The 26,078-nt window shown below is 43.3% G+C and overlaps 1 protein-coding gene across 2 annotated transcripts in view; it reads left to right on the plus strand.

Moving 5' to 3' along the window:
• Igf2bp3 (insulin like growth factor 2 mRNA binding protein 3) overlaps positions 1–26,078 on the plus strand; it is a 127,057-nt gene that overhangs the window by 14,825 nt on the left and 86,154 nt on the right. For both annotated transcript variants that reach the window (XM_051202872.1, XM_051202873.1), the window contains exon 3: positions 25,736–25,784. In XM_051202872.1, coding sequence (XP_051058829.1) covers positions 25,736–25,784 — 49 coding nt within the window. The remainder of the gene's footprint in view (positions 1–25,735; positions 25,785–26,078) is intronic.

Genomic DNA, 26,078 nt, shown 5'->3' on the forward strand with positions numbered 1-26,078 from the left:
CCTTTTAAGATTGGCAAGCTTAATGCAAATGTAGACCTTATTTGCTTAAATTATTGTTTTAAATTTTATTGTGTGTATGATGTGTGTGGGTTTGTGTATGCTGTAGCACACGTGTGGTGGCCAGAGGATGGCTTTGTGGAGTTAAAGGTACTCATCTTTATCTGGTGAGTCATTTTGCTAGCCCTTGGGTGTTTTTAAAGATTTATTGATTCATAATATTTTGTGTATATGGATGTATTGTCTGCACACCGGAAGATGGCATTGGATCCCTTACAGACATATATGAGCCACCATGTTCTGGGAATTGAACTCAGGTCCTCTGGAAGAGCAGCCAGTGCTCTTAACCCCCGAGGCATCTCTCCGCCCCCCTCCCTCCCCCCGGGGGCTTCGTACTTTGTGTCTCCTGTCTCTCTTTCACCTCCTTCCTTTCTTTTTGGAGGATGGAGGGGGGGATCATGTCTCACTATGTAACCAAGGCTGGCTTTGGACTGAGATACAGTCCAAAGTGTGCCACCATGCCTGGCTTATTTCTGTGTTTTTTGATTTCATAAATGGATTGTTCTGGCCACACACATATAGAGCAGCAACCACATAATGGTTAGTTCTGTTTGGTTTTATGGGTTAGAAAGAAGAAAACACCCTTGTCTGAAGAGAAATACCCACAGTACAGCTGCTCTCATTGTGTTCTAGTTAAATTGCTTGGATGTTTATTTATATTTTTCAAGGTGCTCTTTTTTTTTTTTTTTTTTTTTTTTTTTTTTAAAAGACAGGGTTTCTCTGTGTATCCCTGACTTTCCTGGAACTCAATCTGTAACCAGGCTTGCCTTGAACTTAGAGATCTGCCTGCCTCTGCTTCCCAAGTGTTGGGATTAAAGGCATATACTGCAACTGCCCGCTCCAGATTTATTTTTATTATTTCTAGTTACATATAGGTGTGTGTGTCTGCATAGGGGTATGTACAAGTGAATATAGGTGTCTATGGAGATCAGAGCATCAGATCTTTTAGACCTGGAGTTAAAACAGCTGTGAGCTTCCTTTGAGAGCAGAGGGTGCCCCTAACCCCTGAGCTATCGCTCCACCCCCCCCCCCCCAGTTTTTATTTAGTAGCTTCAATGATTTGTTGTAAGAGTGATCTTAAAAGTAGTCTGACACCTTAATCTCAGCACTCAGGAGGCAGAGACAGGTGGATATCTGTGAGTTCAAAGCCAACCTGGTCTACAGAGCTAGTTCCAGGACAGGCTCCAAAGCAATACAGAGAAACTCTGTCTTATTAAAGCAGGCAAAGGGGCCAGCAGGACCCAAGGCATTTAACTGTGCAATATCCTGGTTGTGTGTGTGTGTGTGTGTGTGTGTGTGTGTGCGCGCGTGTGCGCGCGCGCGTGCGCACATGTGCATGCTCAAGCAGGCACAGTAGCTGGGAGACAAACTACTAACTGTGAAGGCATAGGGAGGATGACCTTGACAGCAGGCTGGGAAGGAGTAGGTGTGGAACTGGTGTCTCTCTCCCAGTGACTTTGCATGTATGACCTCAGGGGCTCTCAGTTTAGTTAATGCTGTTTGGTTGATGGTGATTTGGGATTATTGTGGAAAGCTTAGTATCTGGTTCAGCTTTGGGATCTGTTCCCCCAAGAGCCTGTTGAGCTGCTTTTTGCCTCTTAGTGCTTCATGGGAATGGCTGTGCCTCATAACATTCCATGGCTTTCAAAGCCATTCTAGGGTAACTTTCTGATAGGGTAATTAGAGTAAGGTATGATTAGGGCTACCAAGCCTGTAATAAGGATGATTGTGCTCATGTTATTAATGGTTATGGCAAGACAGTTGTCAATAGTGGTGATTAAAGCTCCTGGTATTATTTGATTTTTATTAAAGACACTACAAATGATGTAATGAGCCTTTAGAGAAAGACATGCCTGGCCCTTGTATGCGCACATATTACCAACAGTGAAGTGAGGGACCGCAGCTCAGCGCAGGGAGGATGGCCAGGGTCATCTTGGTTTGGAGCTGCACAAACTGCTATTGGGAGTCCTTGCTAGTAGCCCTGTGGTCTTCAGCAGTCTGATGGAATTTTCTCTGTTTTTACTAGTTTCGGTGTCTATAAAAAGGGGCGATTGTTAGTAATCAGTGATGTCCATAGAGGACTTCTTGGGTTAACTGACATCTACTTGGAGTTGGTGCAATAATGCTTGTGAATTTACCACATGGTGATAGAGAAAGATCTCTGCATCATCCTGTTGTTTATGTCTTGCATATGTACAGCGACAGAGGATGTTTTAAGTTTCTATGTACAATATTGGTTATGCATAGGAAAGCTTAAGAATCTCTACTTTATATCCAGATACATAGATTTTTGAATCCTCAAAGTGTATTTAGTTGTGAAATTATCCCTCCAGATTGTAAAGGAATCCAGACAAAAGGTAAGTAGTGGTTCTAAGGACCATATCTGGGAGGCCATCTGTAGGACAGATGCCAGGTCTTACTAGCTAGGGAATGCCAGTCATAGTGGCATTTCCTGTCTTACCAAGTTGGAGAAGACTGGGTAAGATGAAGCGTAAGTGCTGGCAGGAGTGTGGAGGAAGCCGCGTCCCTACCACCAGAGTGCATGCTGGCAGACGGCAGGCCTGTGCTCCAATGGCAGTACAGGTTGTATCTGTTACCTAAAATACTTAGAACCAGAAGTATAACAGATCTGAGAGTTTTGGGATTTGGGAATATTTATATGAACTTTTTGAGCATTCCTAATCTGCAAATTCTAAAACCTAAGTCTTTGAACTATGATCTCAATAGTCAAAAAGCAAAACAAAACAAGCAAAAATCTTTAGATTTCAGAATTTTCAAAATTTTTTGCACAAGGGCAGAAAGCAGCCACATTCTTTGCCAAGATATAACTAGAGTGGCCAGCTGTCAGTGTTCTTCCCCCCTGACACCTTGAGGTGGACCCATTGCTCTTAGCACTGCCGTCTTCCAGACGCCTCCTGGGATGGCCCATGAATCCCTACATAAGAGTTCAACTGCTTTTCTACTCCAAAATCCCAAAGCCTTCCATATGCTGCCACCAAGCAGGATGGTCAGGCCTGTCACAGCAATGCCCCAGTCCTGGTTCCAGCTTCTTTCTTAATCACAGTTCTGTGCTGTGAAGAGGCATCGTGACCAAGGAAAGGAGGGAAACTCGGTTGAGAAAATGCCTCCATAAGACCTGGTTGTAGGCAAAGTTGTAGTGCATTTTCTTAGTGATTGATGGAGGGGGGCCCAGCCCTTGGTGTGTGGAGACACCCGTGGGCTGATGGTCCTGGGTTCTATAAGAAAGCAGTATGAGTAAGCTGTGGGGAGCAAGCCAGTAAGCAGCACCCGCCCATGGCCTCTGCCTCCAGGTTCCTATTCTGTTCAATGATGGACTTCCTTCCTTGAATGGTGGATTATGATGTGGAAGTGTAAGCCAAATAAATCCTTTCTTCCCCAAATTCTTTTGGTTATAGTATTTCCCTGAGGTAATAGAAATTCTAACTAAGACAGCACCTTTTAGAAAACAGCATTCAGTTGAGGGATTATCGTTTCAGAGGGCTTTATAATCTTGGCAGAGTGGTGGCACACAGGCAGACAGGGTCTTGGGCAGTAACTGAGAGCCTTATGTTCTGATCCATAGGCAGCAGGCAGAGAGAGAGAGCACTGAGCCTAGAGTGGGCTTTTGACGCTGCCTCCAATAAGACCACACTGCCAAGTCCTTCCTGAACAAGCACTTAAACATGAGCCTATAGTGGACCCTTCTCTTTCACACCACTATACTCGTTATGTTTTCTGTTTTGTTTTCATTTTGGTTTTGGTTTTTCAAGGCAGTGTTTCTCTGTAGCTCTGGTTGTCCTGGAACTCACTCTGTAGACCAGGCTGGCCTTGAATTCACAGAGATCCAACTGCCCCTGCCTTTCAAATACTGGAATTAAAGGCATGTGCCACCATCACCTGGCTTCACATTTTATTTTTTTTTAATTTTGCTTGTATGTTTGTATGTACACCACACATATGCACGGTGCCCATGGAATTCAGAAGAAGTGTTGGATTCCTTAGAACTAGAGTTACAGATGGTTGTGAACCACTGTGTGGGTGCTAGGACCAAACCCAGGTCCTCGGCTGTAGTGAGACATCACTCCGCCCGCACCTGTTGCACTGACCACACCCACTGGGGCGTGGGGACAGGTGTGGGCCTGACCTGGGGGCTAGGTCTGGGGTCCTGGACCCCAGCTCACTCTCTTACTTCCTGGTTGGAGACAGAGAGCATCTGGAGGCATTCTTGGGACAGGAACCTGCAGCAGTCATCTGTTTCTGGTGTGAGTGATTTCTCCCTGAATAAACATCCATCAGCCTATTGTTTCCAGATTCTGACTTTCCACGAGATACTCCACAAGGGCAATATGTGTTCTTAACCACTGAGCCATCTCTCTAGCCTCCTTAAGTCACATAATAAGCAGTGTTTAGATTATGCAGAAAGGTTGCTGACTGAAATCTGAAATGTTGGTGAACTCTGGGCACCATGACATTCAGGTCCATTGCTTTCCCTTGTGTTTTGAGTAGATAGTTATCTGTGAAGATTGAGGAACTAATTGAAGTCATGGTAAAGGGTATAAGTTTTTCAAAATTCTAGTTTTGGCTTAAAGCTCAGATTTAATCATTTGGAAAATAAATATGTGAGGAAAACCATTTTCTAAGTGATGTGTTCACCCGGTTCTTTTTTGAGACTGTCTACCAGGCACTCAAGCATAAACAGCCATAGCTTTCCTGAGGAGACACTGACCCAGGTCTGATGGTGTAGGACTGTGATTCTGGCACTCAGAACTGGGGGTTCTAGGCCAGCTCTGAGTCCTACAGTAAAACTGTCTCAGAGAAAACTCAAGACTCGTTCCCCTGCTGCTCCAGCAGTCGCCTGGCTTCTGTATAGCAGAGAGCTGAAGCGTTTTGTGTGTACCTCTGCTTTCAGTTCAGAGATGAGGCTGGCTAAAACTTCTTTTCAGCACTTTTAGATTAAGGCCACTATACGACAAACACAGCTAACTCTTTATTGCAGGTGCTGGTGAGGCATACAGGGTCCAGACAGTGGAGAGCCCCTGCGTTGCTTCATGCTGCACCGTCAACACAGACGTCAACACTCTGACAGGGGTAGAACAGCATCCTAGCAATATCATAATGATAGTCTTGACTGCTCTGGCCCTCTGAAAGCACCTCGGGAACCCCAGGGGTGTGCAGGCTGTACTTTGGGAATTACTACTCCTCTCTAATGTGTACTTTGACAGTGCTTGGATCAGTGTTCTTTGTGAACGTGCATTTACACCATGGTGGCAGATGCAAGAGAGAGCAAGTGAGCTTTTATACAACTGCATGGTAGGGGATTTCATACAAAAAAACACATGTGGAAGGCAGAAATGTAAAGCAGCAAACACAAAGAGGAAAAAAATCTCAATGCATAAAAATATTTAGTCTAATTAAAAAGAACTTAAGTGTGAGGGCTGGAGCTGTGGCTCTATGTTAAGAGAATTCACTGCCGTTGCATAGGACCCAGGATTGGTTCCGAGCACCCACATGGCAGCTCACAGCTGTATGTAACTCCAGTTCTTGGAGATCTGAAGCCCTCTTCTGACCTCTTTGGACCCCAGTCACACTCATGGTGTGCATACATACATGTAAGCAAAACACAACAACAAAATAAAGCAAAAAGAAACCACCACAACAACAACCCAGAACACGTGTCCAAGTGTGATGTTTCAGTGCCCCCGCATAGGCTCATGTACTGAATGCTTAGCCACGGGGAGTGGAACTATTTGGGAAGATTAGGAGGTGTGGCCTTTTGGGAAGATGTGCATCACAGAGATCCCATTGCTCATGCCCTCATGCCATTCACAGTTAGCGCTGTCAGTCTCTTGCTGTGGATCAGGGGTAAGTTCTTAGCTTCTGCTCCAGTTCCTGCCAGCCACCATGTATTCCTTGATGATCATGGACTCACCCTCTGAGACCCTAAAAATAAATCTTCAACAAAATAAAATTGTGACTGGGGCTTAAGACATTTGGGCACTCAGTCAGGCTTCAAGTTCAGCAGAACGAAGCCTCCATGCCCAGCGAAATGAACAGCCCATGGTACCAGTGTTAGTATTAGTTAGGCCCTCAGGGTGTATAAACTGTTGACAGTTTCAGTGATTTGAAGCTGAAGATTGTGCAGGTGATTTCATAAAACCGAAGGTCCAGCTGTTGATGTATCTCAGCCAGCCTTCCTAGCCCTGTGTTGCTAACAGCTAAATTCAAAAAGAAACCAGTGTTGTTCCTGTCAGATCTGGGTGACATTGGACTGCCTCACAGAGATCTGTCTACCTCTTAATCCTGAGTCCTAGGATTAAAGGTGTGTACTACTAACTCCTACCTTCTGGCTGCTAGGATTAAAAGGGTGTATTACCACTGCCTGATCTCTACAGCTTGATGCTGACTTTGCTTTTCTGAGTCCTCAGTTAAGCTTTATTAAATCATAAATGATATATCACTACACCTCTGCTTAAAGATTTATTTATTTATTTTTATTTTACGAGTCTGAGTGTTTTTTGCCTTCATGCATGTCTATCAACCGTGTGCATGCAATTCCTGAGGGAGTCAGAAGCAAGCATCAGATCCTCTGGGACTGGAGTTACAGTTGTGAGCTTCCATAGGGTGCTGGGAACCCAACCTAAGTCCTGAGTAACAACAGTATGTTTTCTTAATTACTGAGCCATCTTTCCAGCTCTGATATTTCCCCCTTTTTATTTAAATCAACGTATGTGTGCACAGTTTGGAAGTATGTGCATGTCAGAGGATACCCTTGAGTGATGGTCCTTGCCTTCCATCTTGTTTGCCGTTTCCATCACAAGCCTGCTGGCCTGTGAGCATCCCGGGATTCACCTGTTTGCATACATCATCCCACTGTAGGAGTGCTAGGTCTCAGGGCCTGAACTGAGCTGCTTATGCTCTCATGGGAAATGCTTCACCCAGGGAGCTATCTTCCTAGCTCACTGGCTCTCTCATGCTTAGTTTATGTCTGTGTATACATATGTGGGCATTGGTGCCTGCTGAGGCCAGAGTGAGTGATTGGATGTCCTGGGACAGGGTTACAGGTACTTGTGAAACACTTGACATGGGAACTGAATTCTGGTCCTTTGTAAGAGCAGCAAAGTGCTGTTCACCACTGAGCCATCACTGTAGCCCCTATGGGTCTGTTAGGTAGAGAGATGTGTCCTAGAGCTCCCTATGTAGACCAGGCTGTGCTTGAACTCTCAGAGATTCATCTGTTTCTGCCTCCTGAGTGCTGGAATTTAAGATGTGTGCAAACATTTCCAGCCTTTTTTTTTTAACATTATTTTCAAGCTTACTTTTGGGTGCCAAATCTGCTGTTTAATGCTTAAATTTCTAATTTGTTAGAAAATTTTGTGTTTTTTTTTTTTTTTAAAGAAAGAGCTATAAGCTGCAAATACTAAAATTTGACTTCTAAGCTTAAATGAAGGCATGATTTTAAAGAAAGAACTGTGAATCTTAAAGTATTAGAATACTTTGTTTTCATTTGCAATGTGCGTATGATGTGTGTGAATGCCCGGGTCTACATGCAGAGGTCAGAGGTCAGCTTTGTCAAGCTGGGTTTCTCCGAACATTCTGAGTGCTGGACTCAGGTTGCCAGGGTTGCATGGTGAGAGCCTTTGCTTACTGATTGTCTTGATTGCCCCAGGCACTTGATTTTCAAAATGAATGTAAATAACACGTTTTGAAGCAGCGAAACAGTAATGTGTCCAGTTCCAGCTGGAAGACCAAAGTGTTCACTCACTGCACCTTGGCCTGAATGATTCTGAATTTATGGACTTGTTTAACAGTTCTCCAATAAAATTTGTAATTAGATGTAATTAGAACCCTCATGATGGATTCATAGGTAGTGATTTAATGCTTTAGTCTGCCCAAGATTAGTTGCATGTCTTTAACATTAAACCTTGAGTTCATTTTAAACTCAGCATTTTATGAGCTGTTTTTTAATTATTCATTCATTATTGTGTGTTGGGTCCATGTGCCATAGTGTACCTGTGAGATCAGAAGATGGCTTCCTGGAGGCAGTTCCTTCCTAATTTACTTGTATTCTGGAGTTTGAACTCAGGTCACCAGGTTTGTATGACTGATGTTTTTACCCATGAGTTGTATTACTGATGGCTACTAATTGTTTAATTACGTAGAACCAAAAACAAAAAGTGTGTGGGGAGGAGGGGGGTAAAATACACATCCAGCTGATTTATCATTTTACTAGAATAACTTTGTGTATTTGTATCAGTACATAATGTTTTAAAAACAAGTTTCTAGCTGGGTGATGGTGGTGCCTATGCCCCCTGAGTACTGGGATTAAAGGCTTGAACCACCACATAGCTAGACAAGGGATTTAGAATCTCAAATGCTTGTCTTGGAGATTGTATTCTTAAATTTAAGATGTCTACTTATCAGTAGACTCAATTTACTCCCATGCATTTGGCAAAAATGATCTAAAACTTCATTTAGGGATGTCTTCAGCTGCAGAAAAGCATTCTTGAAATGCCCCTGTGGACAGATGGTTGGTGAGGAGGAGGGGCCAGTGTCCTGCTGTGCTGTCCCACGCCCCTTGTGGATAGACTGTTCTGGTAGCTTCCATTTTGTTGTTGTTTCTTACAGGCCAATCTTGAGACTGTCATTTTACCTCCTGGCCATTTAACACATTCTTGAAAGTGGCTACCTTTCCCAAACACTCTAACATTTTTACAAGGTGTTAAGGTCTAAAGCCCAGCCTACTAAAGTTTAATGTCCTGAACAGATTGTTAATTACAGATTTAGTTTATGATCCTTTTTCTAATTGTAAAGCTTTAAAAAGGGTTAGAACCCTTGGCAATGAGGAACGACCATTTTAAACCTTGGTGTCTGTTGGAAAGGAAGCCCAAGGGCAGGTGAATGGCCTGATGCGCCTGAGGGTAAGGTCTGTACAAAGGACAGCTAGCCCTTGTGCTTTGTGCTTTTAGTTCTCAGTGCTGTATGTAGTTCTCTCCCAATTCTTGGTGTTTTGGCCAATTATATCAATATTGCAAGGAAGACCACGAGTTTCCTTGAGAGAACTGTGCCCTTATGGGTGTGCTAGTTGGGTTTTTAGAATGCGTGTGTTTTCAGCTTGACACACTCAGACTCATCTGAGGGACCCTCAGTTGAGAAAGTGTCCCCATTAGATTGGCCTGTGGGTTGTTTTCTTGGTTAATGACCTAAGTGGGAGGGCCCAGCCCACTGAGGGCTGTCATCCTGAGGGTTTGCGCTGTATAGACAGCTATGTAGTAGGCTGAGCAAGCTGTATCAGGAACGAAGCAGCAGAGGGTGTTCCTTCTGGGCTCTGTGTCAGTTCCTGCCCTGCTTCAGTTCACGCCTTGGCTTCCTCTTTGATGGCCGGTGATTTGGATGAGTAAGACGCCTCCCCACGTGGTTTTTGGTCAGTGTTTTATCACAGCATTTGAAAGCAGACTAAGAAAGACCAGACCATGATGGGCCTGGAGGTGTGAGCTTCACTTGCAGTCACATTGATTGTAAGCATACTGTCAGGTAGGGTTGTTGTCAGAAGACGTGGAGTTTTCAAAATGCCTTCCTGCAGGCTGGCTGGTCTCCAAATTCATGGGAGATTTTCCTGTCTTTGTGTCCCATCTTATTATAGACATGGGATATGCCCTCCTGCCTCTGGCTTCTGTGTGGGCTCTAGGGCTCTCCTGAAGGTCATCAGGCTTGTGAGACAGTACCATCTCCAAGGCCCAAGAGATGGGAGTATTAACATTATTTAACATCGTGTGTGTGTGTGTGTGTGTGTGTGTGTGTGTGTGTGTGTGTGTGTGTGTGTTTTGAGCAGCGAACATGCTGGGCAAATGCCAGCTCTCTCTAGTTCTCTTTTTATTTTGAGAAAAGCTCACTAAATTGCTAGGTGCCTTGAATTTGTAATTCTCTCTCCTCGGCCTTTGCAGTGGCTGGGATGGATTATAGGCGCACTGGGCCTTTTTTTTTTTTTTTCCCCTCCCTGTATAGTCCTGGCTGTCCTGGTTACTCTCTATACTAGGCTAGCCTCAAACTCAGCTCCATCTGCCTCTGGCCTCCCGGTGCTGGGATTAAAGGTGTGCACTACTGATGCCCGGCCATTTTGTTTTTTCAGGATAGGGTTTCTCTGTGTAATAGCATTGACTGTTCTTAGACTCACTTTGTAGACCAGACTGGCCTCTAACTCACAGAGATCCATCTGCCTCTGCCTCCCAAGTGCTGTGATTAAAGGTGTGCACCACCATGCAAGACCTTCTTTATATATATATATATATATATATATATATATATATATATATATATAATTTAAAATTTTGGATAAGGTCTAACTGTGTATTCCAGGCTGGTCTGAAACAATTCTTCTGTCTCTGCCTCTTGAATGAACACACCACACACAACTAGCTATGATGTCACCTTTAAAACTGAACACTATGGTCCAGCCATGATGCATGCCTTTGACCCAGCAACAGGGGCTGAGACAGAGGGACAAAATAACAATAAATTAATAAGAACAATAGGTAACTGCTTTTGGATACAATACAGGACATCAAGTGGTAGGTAAATGGGATGCTATCAAGCTACAGTTTCATTCTTCAACAGTATCTACATCCTGTATAACTTTTTTTAAAGATACATTTTAAAGGGAAAAGATACCACCTGGGATAGACAGCTGAAAGACAAATAATGTGTTTGTTTGATTGCTTATTTTTTTTTTATCTCTTGTGGCCCTGGTTGGCAGAACTTAGCACCTCTTGCATCTGTGTCCTGGGTGCTAGTATGAAACACTACCGGGGTCCCCCAATACTGTGTTTTAGGATGATGATCTCAGGCCCTGTGATTGGTTCAGTGGTGGATGCACTTGCTGTTAACCCCATGGTAGAGGGAAAGACTGGCTTTTGTGCCTTGTTGTGTGACTTCCACAGGTGTGCAAATACACAATAAATACGTATAATAGAATTTTAAAACAATGGACTGGTGAGATGGCTTAGCAAGTGTTTTTGTCAATTTGACTCAAACTAGAATTGTCTAGGAAGGGTCAGTAGAGGACTTTACTCCATCAGATTGGCTTGTGGGCACATCTGAGAGGGCATTCTAGAACTCACTCTGTAGACAGGCTGTCCTTGAACTCACAGAAATCTGCCTGCCACTACCTCTGAGTGTTGGAATTAAACCAGTTTATCACCACCATCTGAGGGGGATTTTCTTAATTGCTAATTGGTTTAGAGGGCCAGCTCATTCTGTCTGGGCCATGCCATTCCTAGGCAGGTGGGGGTCTGTGCTGTACAAGAAAGGTTGAAACAATCCCAAGAGCTTTTTTTTGTTTGTGAGTTTCTCTGTGTAGCTTGTCCTGCAATTTGCTTTATAGACCATGCTAGCTGCAAACTCGAAAACTCAGAGATCTGCCTGCCTCTACTCCCAAATGCTGGGATTAAAGTTGGGCACCACCACTGCCTGGCTAGTTTATTTTTTTTTAATCTGTGACATGAGGACCTTTGTGTTTACCTGCCTGTTTGCTAAGAGTAAAATGCCTAGCACAGCCTTTACCTGTTAAGGAGTCCTTGAGTAAATACTAACTTATTGCAGGAAATTTTATTCCAAGTATTGATAAAATTTTAAAGTTTATTCTTATGTGTTTTATTATTATTATCTATTATTAGTATCTATTTTTGAGATGGTTTCTCAGAACTCAGGCTGTTTTTGAATGTCCTGTATAGCCTAGGCTGGCCTTGAACTTGTGGTCTTCCTGCCTCAGTATCTTTGAGTTGGTGGGATTAAAATTATTATTCTTAATAATTTTATTACATTGAGAGAGAGTGTGTGAGTGTGCGTGTGAGACCTATAGATGATGAGGACAGCTTGTGAAATCTGGCAGCAAGTGCCTTGACCTGCTGAGCCATCTCATCAGCCCACAATTTATACTTTAAAAAAAAACTATTTATTTGTGCACGGATGCTTTGCCTGTGTATATGTCTTTGTAGCACCTGTGTGTTTGGTGTTCTTGGGGGCTAGGAGAGGGCACCAGATTCCAAGACTGGATTTATAGACAGGTGTAAGCTTCTAAGTGGTTGCTGGGAATCAAATCCAGCCCTTTGGGAGAACCACTGAGCCATCTCTCCACCTCCCCACAATTTAAGTGGTTGTTAGGTCAGATTGTCTAGAGGTGGCTGGCCTTGCTGATTTTGGACTGCGTGCTCCTCACTCTCAGCGCTCCTTGGCTGAACTACCCTAATTAACAAAGAATTCTGTTGACGTGAACAGTGCAGATAATACACCTGTATCATTATGGAATGTACTTTGTTGTTGCTTTTTAGGTTTTTATGGTGGGTGTGTGTTTGGGGTTTGAATACAGGGTCTCACTATTAGCCCTGGCTGGCCTGAACTTGGTATGTAAACTAGTAGACCAGTCTGGCCTGGAACTCAGAGTTCCACCTGGATGTGAGATTAAAGGCACATGTTATCACACCCCACTTGGAATAATATTTTTTGTGACTATGCCATTTGAAGTTCTACTGTAGTTAGCAGAATGAATCTAAGCCCGATGTCTTCTGAGCAGGAGAAGGAGATGGGATATTTATTGTCTAAGGCAGTCATCTCAGGAGTGGCTCATGTTTTCAGTATGGGAAATGATAATTGGATTGTAGTTTTTGTCAGAACTCCTTCCAGATAGGGACAGAAACCATACTTTCTGAGACCATCTTTGCTCATGCCACCAACAAGCTCAGGGTTTGATTTGAAGATATTTTTTGAGTGGGGGAGAGTGAGAAAATCTTACTGTGCCAAGATTGGCCAAAAATTCACAATCTTTCCCCTCAGCTTCTGGGTTTTAGGATTGCAGGCATGCACTACCACAGTCAGTGGAGACTTTAAGTCTTTAAGTTCATTGTGTATTTTATACTTCCATGATTGTTTGTGCTAGCTATATTTCATTTACTAATACCCACACAGAAGAGATAGCCTTTGAAATCATTGTTAAAAGTATGCTGTATCTTGGTAGAAGAAATGTAATTATTTTAACTAAATAAAAATTATATATGATGTTTAAATATGCTTAACATCAGGGACTGTATTTTAAGGTTCAAGTAAGAGTAATTGCTTGGTGTGTAAGAAGAGTATTTGCTTGACGTGCTTGAGACCGTGGAGGAGGTTCTCTGTGTTGTGTTCTTGCTGGACTTCAGAAGGAGCTTGTTTTTAGATTCACATGGGCAGCAAAGCTTTAAATAGTAGTGTTGGTGTTCAACTGATCTTCTGTGGTGACTTGGCACACGGTGGTGACTTGTTTAGAGGCATAGTCTTAGCTCTGTCAATAGACAGCTACAGAATCTTAGGTTACAGGGTCAGTTGGTGCCCTATTCAATTGTTGTCTTCAAAGCTAATTTTTGGTTGCTTGGTTTTGTTTTTGAGATAGGTGTCACTGTGGCTGTCTGGGAGCTGGCTCTGTAGCTATGGTTGGCCTGGACCTTGCTCCCCAAGTGTTGGAATTGCTGCTGTATTCATATGCCAGTCACAAACACTGGATTAATCTCTAGAAAAATAAATCTCATTTATTTTTATTTGTGTGTTTGTATGGTTTATGTACACATGTATGTGGATGTGTCATTGTGCACCCAGGCCAGCAGGATGACAGGTGTCCTGCTTCTTCATACTCTGCATTATTCCTTTGAGACAGGCCCTATCACTGAGCCTCTACCTAGCTGGTGTCCCTAAGCCGCAGTATCAGACTGGTTCCTGCTACCTACACCTCTGGGCCAATGAGGTACTTACTGTAGCTATACTTGGCTTTTTATATGTGTGGTCCTCAGCAAGCATACTCTCTCTCTAGCCCTCTACTTTAGTGGTTCTGGGAGTGAAACCCAGGGTTTTGTGCATTTCAGGTAAGCATCGAGCCACATTTTCAGCCCCTCAAACTCATTTTAAAATTAAAAACTTAAAGATTGTATGAATAGCTGGGCAGTGGTGGCACACACCTTTAATCTCAGCACTTGGGAGGCAGAGGCAGGTAGATCTCTTTGAGTTCGAGGCCAGCCTGGTCTACAGAGTGAGTTCCAGCACAGCCAAGACTACACAGAGAATCCCTATCTTGAAAAACGTAAACAACAACAACAAAATTGTATGAATAAGATGTTACTTCCAGGCATGTGTGTATATTGTGCGATGTTCATATCAGGTTCAATCTGTCTCTCTTCCCCAGACATTTGTAGTTTCTGTGTGGTGCTTACAGTCATTTCTTGGAGCTGTTTGAATGTAGAGTATGTTATCTCTGATCATCCTGCTGTTCTGCTATTTTTCAGTAGTATTCTGTGTACTGCCTTGCATGTATCAGAAGGAAATAGGAGAACTTTCTCTACCCCTACCTTGAGAGAACATTTAGTGCCCTCAAAGAAAAGCATGATAATTAAGAATGTAGCTCAGTTCTGGAGTGTGGACCTGATTGTTCAAGGCTGTGGGTTTGATTTCCAGTAGAACTTTTTTTCTTTTTAATGTGTGGGTTCTGGGGTCCAAACTTTGATCCCCATGCTTGCAAGATAAGTGCTTTACTTACTGAGCTTTGCCTCTTATGTGCAGTGTTGGGATGGGGGTGGGGGGTAGGGGTGAGGGACTGGAGTTCTAGGAGAAAGTGAGGGTGACTACTGGTCTTTTTCTAAGTCCTTCAATTAGCTCGCCTTCCCTCCCCTTCCTCCCCTTCCTCCCCTTCCCCCTCCCCCTCCCCCTTTCTTTTAGTGTGTTGTCCTCACCCTCCCTCCCTCCCTGCTCTCCTTTCCCCTCCCACCCTGACTAGGTCTCAGGAACCCCTGGCTGGCCTCAGTTTTGGCTGTATGTGGTGGAGGATGACCTTGAACTTTTGCTCCTTCTGTTTCCACTTCTGAGCTAGATTCATAGGCATGTGTCACCAGGCCTGGATTATTGGGTGTGGTGCTAGGGGTCAAACTGAGGGCCTTGTGCCTGCTGGGTAAGCAATCTACCAGCTGAGCTATATTCCCAGCTAAGCACCACCCTTTTCTTCAAGGTGCCCTGTCAATCCAGTGGGTGACGTATTTCCAGCCTGGGCTCCTCCCTCTCAAGGGGATGCTTTCCTTTGCATTTCATTGACCCTCTGCATTTCACTCTTTAAAACTGTCTTAAAGATGCCCGATTTCTTCTGCTAAGTTTAGAATTGTGGGCTGATGTTATAATGCCATTTAGAACCATTGGGCTCTCAACTGGGTTTTCTCTGGGTTTGTGCTAATGTTCTGTTGTAGGCTGGAGAAGTGGCTTATTTCCCTCCTAACAATTAGAAGAGTTTGCTATAAATTGCCTGTAATGATAGTGGCCAGGACTTTCGTGGGCTAGTGTTTTAGTTAAAACTCCTTCCTCATCTCTAGTAATGTTTGTGTCATTTGTTTGCTCTTGGAGAAACTTTTATAATGTGCTTTCTTCATGATTTTGATTATTTTGTTGTTGTTTTGAGGCAGAGTCTCTCTCTATATCCCTGGCTGTCCTGGAACTCACTATGTAGCCCAGGATACCTGCCTCAGCCTCCTGAATGCTGGGATTGCAGACACTGGATTGTATGTGCCACCCTGCCTGGCATGTGGTGTGAGTTGCTCAGTGAATCTCTTTTGTCTGGACCTCTAGGCCCTTCCTTTGCATGTAGAGGAGAGAGGACTTTGGGTGTCCTGCTGTGTGTCATTTGCCTTGCTTGCATGTAACTAGAGAGACTTACTTGCCAGTGATCTTCCATGATTCATCTGTGCTCACCCCCTGAAGCTGGGATAACACAGTTGTGGCCATACTCAACTTTTATATGAGTGTTGGGGATTTGAACTCAGGTCCTCAGGAGCCTTGTCCAGCACAGCTGTGGGGACACACAGGCAATGGATAGGAAAGCTGGTGTTGGCTGGATCTTTGATGGGGAAGCTCAGCTTGTATTTATTATATACAATTGAGCAAGGGGCAGGTTTATTGCATACAGCTGACCTATGGCATGGGGTTATTATATACCGATAACAAGGAGGCAAGAACATTATATACACCTGATCAGAGATCCACCTGCCTTTATCTCCAGGTACTGGGATTAAAGGTATGTGCCACCATACCTGGCAGTTTTGCCTCTTACCAGTTCCAAAACATCTACACATTGTGATTTTCACAGCAAGTTTTTTTAGTAGATAGTAACTAATTTCTAAGTGAATATCCTTTGTATCAGGTCTGATTAAAAATGAAATTTCATTTTAGATCTAGAATTAGAAACAGTACAGCGGAAGCACAAATTTATGTCAAACTATAAATGTATTTCCTGGTATACAAATATCATGTACTGAATCTTTCTTTTGGGGGGGTTGGTTTGTTGGTTTGTTTGTTTGTTTTTCTAGACAGGGTTTCTCTGTGTAACAGTCCTTGGCTGTCCTGGAACTCGCTCTGTAGACCATGCTGACCTCAGACTCACAAAGATCTGCCTGCTCCTGCCTCTGCCTCCTGAGTGCTGGGATTAAAGGCCTGCATCACCATGCCCCAGCCTGACCTGGAAGTCTCCATCCTACCTCAGTCTCCGAACTGCCTCCACACGCCTGGCTCTCTGGATGCCTCGTATACTGGGGTCATTACCTACATTCATTATTCTATTCAGGTTGAACCCATGACGTTCTTATTCTGCCAAGCCTCCCATTAAGGCTAAGCTAGAATTCTTTCATAAAGAAGAATTACCATACCTATACCATACCTATAATCCCAGCAACTTGGGAGTCTGAAGTGGGAGAATTCCAGGTTAGAGGCCAACCTGGGCTCCACGGTAAGAGTTCACATCATTCACAAACAGAATGATAGATAGGAATGGTACCTGTCACATCAGGAGGAGGAGGCAGGATGATCACCATCAGTTAAGAGGCCAGCCTGGGCTGCATAGTAAGTTCTAAACCAGCCTGGGCTACATTATCAAGCCCTCTGCCTCAGAAAACAATTGAACAGTCTGAAGAGCAGTGAGTATAGAAAAACCAGGATAAACCTTTAACTCTCTCCTCACCACAGTAGACGATGAATGCCTTTTATCACATGCCTCTCTGGCCTCTGAGGTCACTGAAGCCACTCACTAAGTTAACCCCACCTCGTTCCAGCAATTCACACGTTTTTGATTTTTAACATCAGTGCTTTCTCAAGAGACTCAAGCTCAGAGATGCGGGGAAAACTGAAACTCTTAAGAATAGTCTGCAGAACTAGGTGTGGTGTGATAGCAGCACTCAGGAGGCAGAGGCAGGCAAATCTCTGCAATCTAGGTTCAGCTACTGCTGTATAGAGAGGCCCTGTTTTGTTGGTGATGGTGGTGGCAGTTTTCCTGCTGGTTTTTAAATCAGTCTGCTTCCCTAGCATGCAGAGGCCCTAAATTCAATCTCAGTATTTTTACCCCAGTTTTTTGAGATAGTTTCTCAGTAGCTATGCAGCCAGTTTTGGAACTCTAGATCAGGCTGGCCTCAAACTCACAGAGATCCTCCTGCCTCTGCCTTCTAAGTGCTGGGATCAAAGGCATGTGCCACCACTGACTGGCTCACTCATTATTTTTTAAAAGAGATTATTCTACAATTTTTACAGGTAGGGAATGGAGGGGAGCACATGAAGGCCAGATGGGTGAAGCTGGGAGGCATCTTTTTAATCTCCAATCCCTTTTTCTTAAAATCATTGCAGTAAAGCACGCCCTGGAATTGCCCTCCAAACTCACTTTGCTAGCTCAGCTTGCTCATCTGTGGCTTCTTAAATGTCCTCCAGAGCAATCCAGGCTCAAGGAAATAAGCCTCCCCTGCTCCATGGGCACCCCCCCCCGACTTTTCAGGGTGAGCTGCGCCCTGTTGTTTTCTAAAGAGACCAAATGTTTTCAGCACAATTACAAAGGCGGATTCCAGCATTCTGCATATTAACTGATCTAATTAATTCTTTCTGATGCTCAATTTGTCCCACATTTGGTCATTGAAACGGCCTCTTCCTGTTGGTTCCTACAACTTTTGGATAAAATTCCATTTCAAGAGCAGTTTTGCTTTCTGTTTTTTGGGGTGGGGGGCAAATACTAGAGTTGGACCTGGGGCTCTGTGCTAGGCAAGCCTCTATCTCTTGCTTTCATTTATAATACTCCCAAGTACTGTGTGTGCTTTTCTTGTTCCCATCTGTAGTCTACATGAGATACTGATCTCCTTTGACCATCAGCAGTAGTCTATAATCTGACCACTAAACTTTCACCTGGACTGAGCCCAGCTGAGAGGCAGAAGGTGGGGGGAGACAGAAGCACATCATGTATTCATATTGATAATTTCTAATTCAAATTTTAGGTTGTAAGCATTTTGCAGAAAGTCTTTGATATTTACATCTAGGGATAAAGCTGATAGCAGGTGAAGAAATACAAACAACGCATGACACATTCTCTCATTCAACCCTCACAGTCATCGTTTTATAAGTTAAGAAACAAAGGCAGAAGTAGTTTGATTTTTAAATACACATAGCTCATGTGTAGCAGGGTCAAGGACCTCCTCTGAGCATTCTGGAGACAATCTATTTCCTTAAACCCAATAACCACATCCCAGTAATAATACGTGGGCAAGTTACACATTTAACGTTGGTTTTTGTTAATGTAAAACGTCTTTGTTGTGTTGATTGGTGTGTGTGCACAGATGAACTATGGAGCACATGTGAAGGTCAGAGGACATCTTGTGAAAGTGTTCTCTCTTCCTGGGTGGGATGCAGGAATCAAATTCAGGTTGTCAGGCTTGACAGCAAATGCCAGTTTCCCCACCAAATCATCTGGACCGTCGGAGTTCTCACTTTGATAATGACATTTTCTCTGAAGTCATCTGGGGAAATGCTGGGAATAGAAATTGGGTGGACAGGTTTATGAATGTCGCAGGCTGGCTTTGAACTGTCCTTGTGGCTGAGGATGGCCTTGAACAGGATCCTTCCATGTCTGCCTCCTGGGTGTTAGAATTATAGGTCTGAGCTCACTGAACTCAGCTGTTTTAAGTCTTCTGTTGGCTTGAATCTTTTGTTTGGCTGAATCTCCTTCCTTAGCTGAGATTGCAAGCATGAGCCACCATGCTTGAATGCTTGATAGTCTAATGTCTTTATTGAGATAGGTGTGTTTTTTTTTTGGTCTTTTAAGACAGGGACTCTCTTGTATCTCTGGCTGACCTGGATAGGATTCACTATGTTGAAATCTGCTTGCTGGGACAAGAGGTGTATTCCACCATGTCCAACCGAAAGCATTTTTGAAGACATGTATTTATAAATAAATCAGTCTATCATGAAATGATTACACTCAGGGAGGAAGAGCGGGAGCAAGTGTGAGGGCAACTTAGTTGCCTATGGTTTTTTTGGGGGGTGCAGATGGGGTCTTGCTGTGTAGACTGGTTCTGAACTCCCATCTTCCTGCTTTTTCCTCCTAATGCTGGGATTATAGAAGTGCCCCACTGTGCCACTTGAGTTGTCTATTTCTTGGTAATTTGGGGAGTTTATGGGTGTTTCATGCTACCCTTGTATATCACATTCAGTTTAGTAAATAGTTACTGATGTTGGGCAGAGGGGAACCCATAGGCAAAATCTAGAACCAGATAGGATTTATGACCTGGGACTGTGCCAAGTAAATGTAAGACCTTGATGTGAACAAACCAACTGGAGGTGATGGTTCTGAGCAACTGGGAGTAAACGCTGAGTGGGTATTGACTAAGGGGAGTCTTGGCTAGTCCATCCTGTGCAATGATGGAGTTGTGACCATGTTGAGTACAGCCCTTGTCTTAGGCTTGTTGGAGGAGGCAAGGTGTAGAAAGAACATGATCTAGATCAAACTGGATCGCTGAATCGGGAATGGAAATATAGGGGCTTGTCTTACTAGTTTTACTACTTTTAAGTCAATTGTTTTTATTGTTTGTTTGGAATTTAAGGTTTGATTATTTTAGTCTCGAAGGCTTAATTTTGACTGGATTTAGATTTAGGAGCTCTCAGCAAATACAGCCGCTAACTCTTGACAATCTGTTCTTGGCATTTCTCTTTAGCTTCCTTCATTTTTGACTAAAAGTTGAGTATATTCTGCAGTCCCTTCCTTGTTCTTAGTGTGTTTCTTTAGAGCAATATGTTGGCTGTGTTTGTGATGCAGGACAGGTGAAATAATAAGACATGGAATCTTGGGTGTTTGGGTTCTGAACGTCTTTCTTAGCTTAAGGGCTTTCTGACATCATCATCTTTAGAGTGATTGAAAACTTTTCTGCTTGCTCTTTTGTGGCCCGATTGCCACAGCACATTAGTATTAGTCAGTCCAGGAATATTCCCTCGGTTGTGCGTTCGTTCATTCATTCTTTCCAGGCAGGGTTTCTCTGTGTAGCCCTGGCTGCTCTGGAGCTGGCTCTGTAGATCAGGCAGGCCTCTAACTGGGGATCCATCTGCATCTACCTCCTGAGTGCTGGGGTTAAAGATGTGCACCACCAAGCCCTGCTCCTCTCTCCTTCTCTCCCTTCCCCCCCCCCTCACACACAAACACACCCCACTTATTTTTTTGAAACAGTAACCAAGTTGAGAACACTCAGATTGGCACCCACAATGCAGCCCCAAACAGACTTGTGCTTCTCATCAGTTCTCCTTGGTCTGTAGCAAGACTGTGCCTTACTCAAGAGCAGGCGCATCTGCCATGGGTCAAGATACCCTGCTTGGAAAAATCTACTTCTGTGGCCATGCACTTCCCATAGAATCTATGGAGTTACAAAGTTTGTGCTGACAGCCTGTGGTGTCTTGACAGCCAATTGCGTAGGAGACACCATGAAAAAGAACTTGGTGTCAATTTGGAAATTTGTATAAAATCTTATCAGTTAACTAAGGATCTTGGAGGTGCTGCTTACAATTTCTGAGTCTCTTTATCCTGTGATTGAACTGGGTTTTTAAAAGATATTACTAATTGAATTTTCATGGCAAACATTTCAGTATATGAATGTTTTTCCCCAGTTGGAGGGATGGAGCCAGGGCCTTGCACATGCTGAGTGTGTGCCCTGAGTGAGTGCACCAAGCCATATCCCTCCCAGCGCCATGTAAGTAGGTGCTTTTAAAACCCATTTTCCCCTCAGTGGAGAAATCTCTTCAATTTATAAATAGGTTGTGTTGAAAGTTGATTTTTGTTTTTTAATAATTTGTGTACTTAAATAATTGAGTGATTCTCTAGTTTCATTCTTGTACTAAGTGTGGTGACTTTTTTTTTTTTTCCTGTGTAAGATTTAAGCAAGTCAAAAGAAATGCCAATTCCTGTTAATTTCTTGCTTTTCTTCCTGTTTTGGAGTTTCTGTTGATGTTTTGAAATACATAGCCCAGGTTGGTCTGGAAAGTGTCCTGTGTGTGGTCCAGGCTGGCCTCAAATTTTCTATACCTCCTGTTTTTGTCTCCTGCCTGTGATTACAGGCACATTGGGTTTTCTTTCCCTTCTATCAACTAAATATATGTTTAAACCTGTTGAGTACTTACCTGGGGCCAAGCGCTGTCCCATACTCCCAAGATAACCCTGTTATCCCATATCTAATGTATGTAATTGGTGTGTGTGTGTGTGTGTGTGTGTGTGTGTGTGTGTGTGTGTGTGTTGGTTTGAAAGAAAATGGCTCCCAAAGGGGGTTGTACTATTAGGAGGTACGGCTTTGTTGGAAGATGTGTGTCATTTTAGGGGCGGGCTTTGAGGTCTCTTTTGCTCAAGCTTCCCTCAGTGTGGTGGTCAGTTGACTTCCTGCTGCCTTCTGGTCAGGATGTAGTACTCTCAGGTCCAACACCACATCTGCATGCCTAACCTCCCTCCATCATGATGATAATGGACTACACCTCTAAACTGTAAGCCACCCCAATTAAATGTTTTATGAGTTGCCATAATCACAGCATTAAAAATCTTAAATGAGACAATATGAGATGTCAGAGGAAATGAAACACTATTTTAACTTATAATTGGAACTGAACTGTTATATATATACGCGTGCATATATATAGAAGTGTCTCCCAGGTTCCTGGCTTCCAATACTGAATGTAGGCAAGGCTGACCTTGAACTCTTGGCTTTCCAGAGTGCTTGGATTACAGGTGTGTATCACCACATTTGGCAGAAGCCATCTGTAAACATCAATATTTACTTGACTCTTCGACATTTAGAATTCAACCTAGATAGGATGCCATTCTAGGAGCTGGCCTGGAGACAGTTAGCATATGATGAGCAGTGTAGTTTGGTTGCTAACGGACTATGGTTGACAACTTTGGTTGACTAGGGAATTGGACAGACATTTAGAAAATGATTATTCCAGAAGGACATTTAATTGGTAAATGAGAGCTGTGTCCATTTTAAATCATCCTTGAGAACATGGCTGTTTCTCAAAGATAGTACCCTAAAGAATTTCTTGGACAATTGGTTTTATAATGTGAGTATATGCACTCTTATGTATTGACTTAGGGAAATTTTTATGGAGATGTCCATTCCCCACAATGAGTCCAGAGTGGGTAGAGACTCAGTTTCTTCACTCTGCTTGCAAGCCTGTCAAATGCTGGAGTAAAATAGGTTCACATCTTCACATTCTCTCCTTGGTTACCCAGGGTAAATATTTACAGTGTAAGTGATGCAAATTATAGCATATCCAAAATCTATATTAGAAAACTTATTAGGGTGTATGTGTGTCCACACATGTTAACATGGACAAGTATACCCACTCAACTGTGTTGATTTGTGTGAATGCAGGTGTGCATGTGGGGTCAAGGACAACTTTGGGCATTTGTTCCTGCCTTCCATCTTGTTTGCGATAGAGCATTTCTATTGTTCTCTGCTGTCTAAACCAGGCTAGCTGGACCACAGCACATGTGGAGTTTCCTGTATTGTCAAGGACAATTCTGGGATTTCTAAGTTGAGCTACTCTGCCTGGCTTTACATGGGTTCAGGGGTTTGAATTCCAGGTCCCCATGCGTGTGAGGCAGGGACTTCACTCACTGACCCACCTCCTAGCCTTTGGGTATAGTTTTAATCCTTTTATCCAAAATTAGTATCAATATGGGCATGAGTTGTGATCAACATGATGATGGTGATTTTTGTTCTTCAAGTCTGAATCTGGCTTTGTAGCTCAGGATAACCTCAGGTCCCTGCTTTTCCCGTTTTAGCACCCTGAGTGCTGGGACTACATGCTTTCTTCACATGCCTTACATGAGAGTCATTCTTTCTTCACATGCCTGACACAAGAGTCATCGTTTCCTCTGTGTGTTCTTAGATCCCCCCCCCCCCCCACTGACACTATATCCTCTATTTTGGCTGCTCTCCCTGATGCTTTGCTGTTTTACTTGTGATAAAAACTATTGGATGCATCTCCCTTCTGTTCCATGTGGGTGATGAGCAGGAAGTCTAATCTGAGTTCATGCTTCCCTTGGTGTCTTTGAGTAGGCTATGGCATCTATTCTGCTCTGTGGGAAAGGAAAGCAGTAAATAACTCACTGCAGTCTACTTCAAACATCGGCTGTTTGATGGGGAGAAGGAAGTACACTGGGGTTCTGAGTTTTGTGAGTTAAACAACTGAATTGCTTTCTTTTTTTATTATTTTTAATTTTGTGTACGTATGTGCACATGAGTGCAGGTGCCCATAGAGGCTCTGGTCTACAGAGTTGCAGGTGGTTTATAAGTCACCTGTGTAGTTCCTGGGAATGAAACTCAGCTCCTCTGGAATAGTATATGTGATCATAACTGCAGAGCCATCTCTCCAGCCCCTGAAATACTTTCTTGATTTGTCAAACTTAGTTGCTATGTTATTCTCACGGTTGTTTGGCTTTATGAAGGCATGTGTTCCCAAGGCTGCCCTAACCTCAAAACCCTCCTGCTTCAGTGTCCCTGTGGCATTACAGATGTGCATCCCTGTACCAGGCATTGCTGTTTCAGCAGCTAGAGACTAATTGGTTTACAGTGCCTGTAGAGCAGACTCAGTCTGTGTCATGTCTCCTTATTCACCCACCCTTCATCCACCACACAAAAGGTTCAGAGGTGAAGATTCCTCATGTGCTCAGTGCTGTGGATTTCTTAGCCTGGAACCTACTAACTTCTTATTTGGGGTTCAAGTTCTACATTGAAGCTAGGCTGGCCTTCATCATGGTAATCCTCCTGCCTCACCCTCTCAAATGCCGGTATTGTCATCATCATTATTATTAATGTTTATATGTTCATATGAATGAATGTGAGGTCAAACTTAAAGTGGCTTTCTCAATTTTTTTTTTTTTTTTCCTTGTTTAAGACAAGGTCTTACTGTGTAGCCCTGGCTGGTCTAGAGCTCATTGTGTAGGTTGTCTTTGAACTTACAGAACCTTATTTGTTCCCTGAATGCTGGCATTGAAGGTATGCACCACTGTGCCCAGCTTCTTAAAAGGGTGCTGGAGATAGAGGTCAAGTCTTCATATTTGTGCACAAGTACTTTACCGACTAAGCTACCTCCCCAGTCTTAGAATGCCTTTAAATGCACAGGATTGCTAAAGAAACTACTTCAAAATACAGTTAGCAAAACATGGTATGTTCATTCAAGCCTGCTCAGGCAAGAGGATTGCCACAAGTTCCCGGCCAGCCTGGGACACAGAGCAAAAGATCCTGTCTCCAGAAGAGAAAATAAAACCCATACAGTTGGCACAGTGTTAACTTACAATATAGTAATATATGCTTTTCAGTTTAATCGTGGGGGACTGGGGAACAGGTCTCGGCTGGTAGTACTTTCCTCATGTGTGAGACCCTGGGTTCAGTGCCCAGCACCACATGAAGGAGGTGTGATGGCAATAGCTGTAAGCCCGGTGCTCAGGAGTTCAAGTCATTCCAGGCTAGTCTACATGAGAATGAGTGTGTCTGCATATGTGTACTCATGCATGCTTGTGTTTATATGTATAAGTTTTGGCAACATGGTAAATTTCACAGCCCTAAATCCAGGTGATGTTTAAAAGATTCACTGCACCTTTTGTGGCATGAGAATTACAGGTCCTGTGGCTTGTTACCAACACTCTGAAGAAGAGTGTGTTGAATGTTACAGTCAGGAAGTAGTGAGAATATGTGCACTTCCCTTTTTCCTCCAGTCCCAAGTTCCCTGAAAGCTCCTGTGAGCCCCTGGCTGTGATCTCAGAACAAAAGCATCTGGACTTAGGCTCTGTCTGTGCCCTGGGAGGGAAGGAGGCCTAGGTGCTACACATAGTGGTCAGGACAAGTTTACTTTGTCTGTCTGTCTTAATTGTTTAGAAAACATGAATCAAACTGGGTGTTAGTGGCAGTGGTGCACACCTTTAATCCCAGTGTTTGGGAGACAGAGGCAGGTGGATCTCTGTGAGTTTGAGTCCAGCCTGGTCTACAGAGTGAGTTCCAGGACAGGCTCCAAAGCCACACAGAGAAACCCTGTCTCAAAAAAACAAAAGGAAGGAGGGAGGAAGGGAAGGGAAGGAAGGAAGGAAGGAAGGAAGGAAGGAAGGAAGGAAGGAAGGAAGGAAAAGAAAAAGAAAATAGCAATCATTTAACAGTACCTAGTCCAAGTGTCTGGCCTCACCTTGGAGTTAGTTTGCCTTTTCCACGGGCTACATTTCCTCATTACATTTTGGTGTGTAGTTAAATTAAAATTTGTATTTTAAGTATTTCTTAAGCTTCTGTGTTGGCTACTGGAGTGTTTTGCTTTTGTATGTTTTGTTCCTTAAAACATTTTAATTCTTCTGCAGGATTCGGAAACTTCAGATACGAAATATCCCGCCTCACTTACAATGGGAGGTAAGACCTTAAATATTTCAACTAAGATTTTAGTTTCAGAACCTAGTGTTTTGTTTTTCCAAAGATTTTTTTTTTTTTTCCCCTTCCTTTAGTTCTAAGATGTGCTAGAACCTAATTCTTCTCCCTTATGGTTATGGTGTGGACTTTTCGTTTGTAGAATTAAACCCCTTAAAACTCTGTCCTTTGAAACATTTTCTGAAATGTCCAAAAGTTGAGAGTAACTGTTACCTTCCTCATTCAGTGTCCTGTTCATCTGTTGCCCATTGGAATTAAATATGCCATTCCTTCCTTGGC

This window comes from Phodopus roborovskii, unplaced genomic scaffold, assembly GCF_943737965.1.
Source record: "Phodopus roborovskii unplaced genomic scaffold, PHOROB, whole genome shotgun sequence".
NCBI lineage: Eukaryota > Metazoa > Chordata > Mammalia > Rodentia > Cricetidae > Phodopus > Phodopus roborovskii.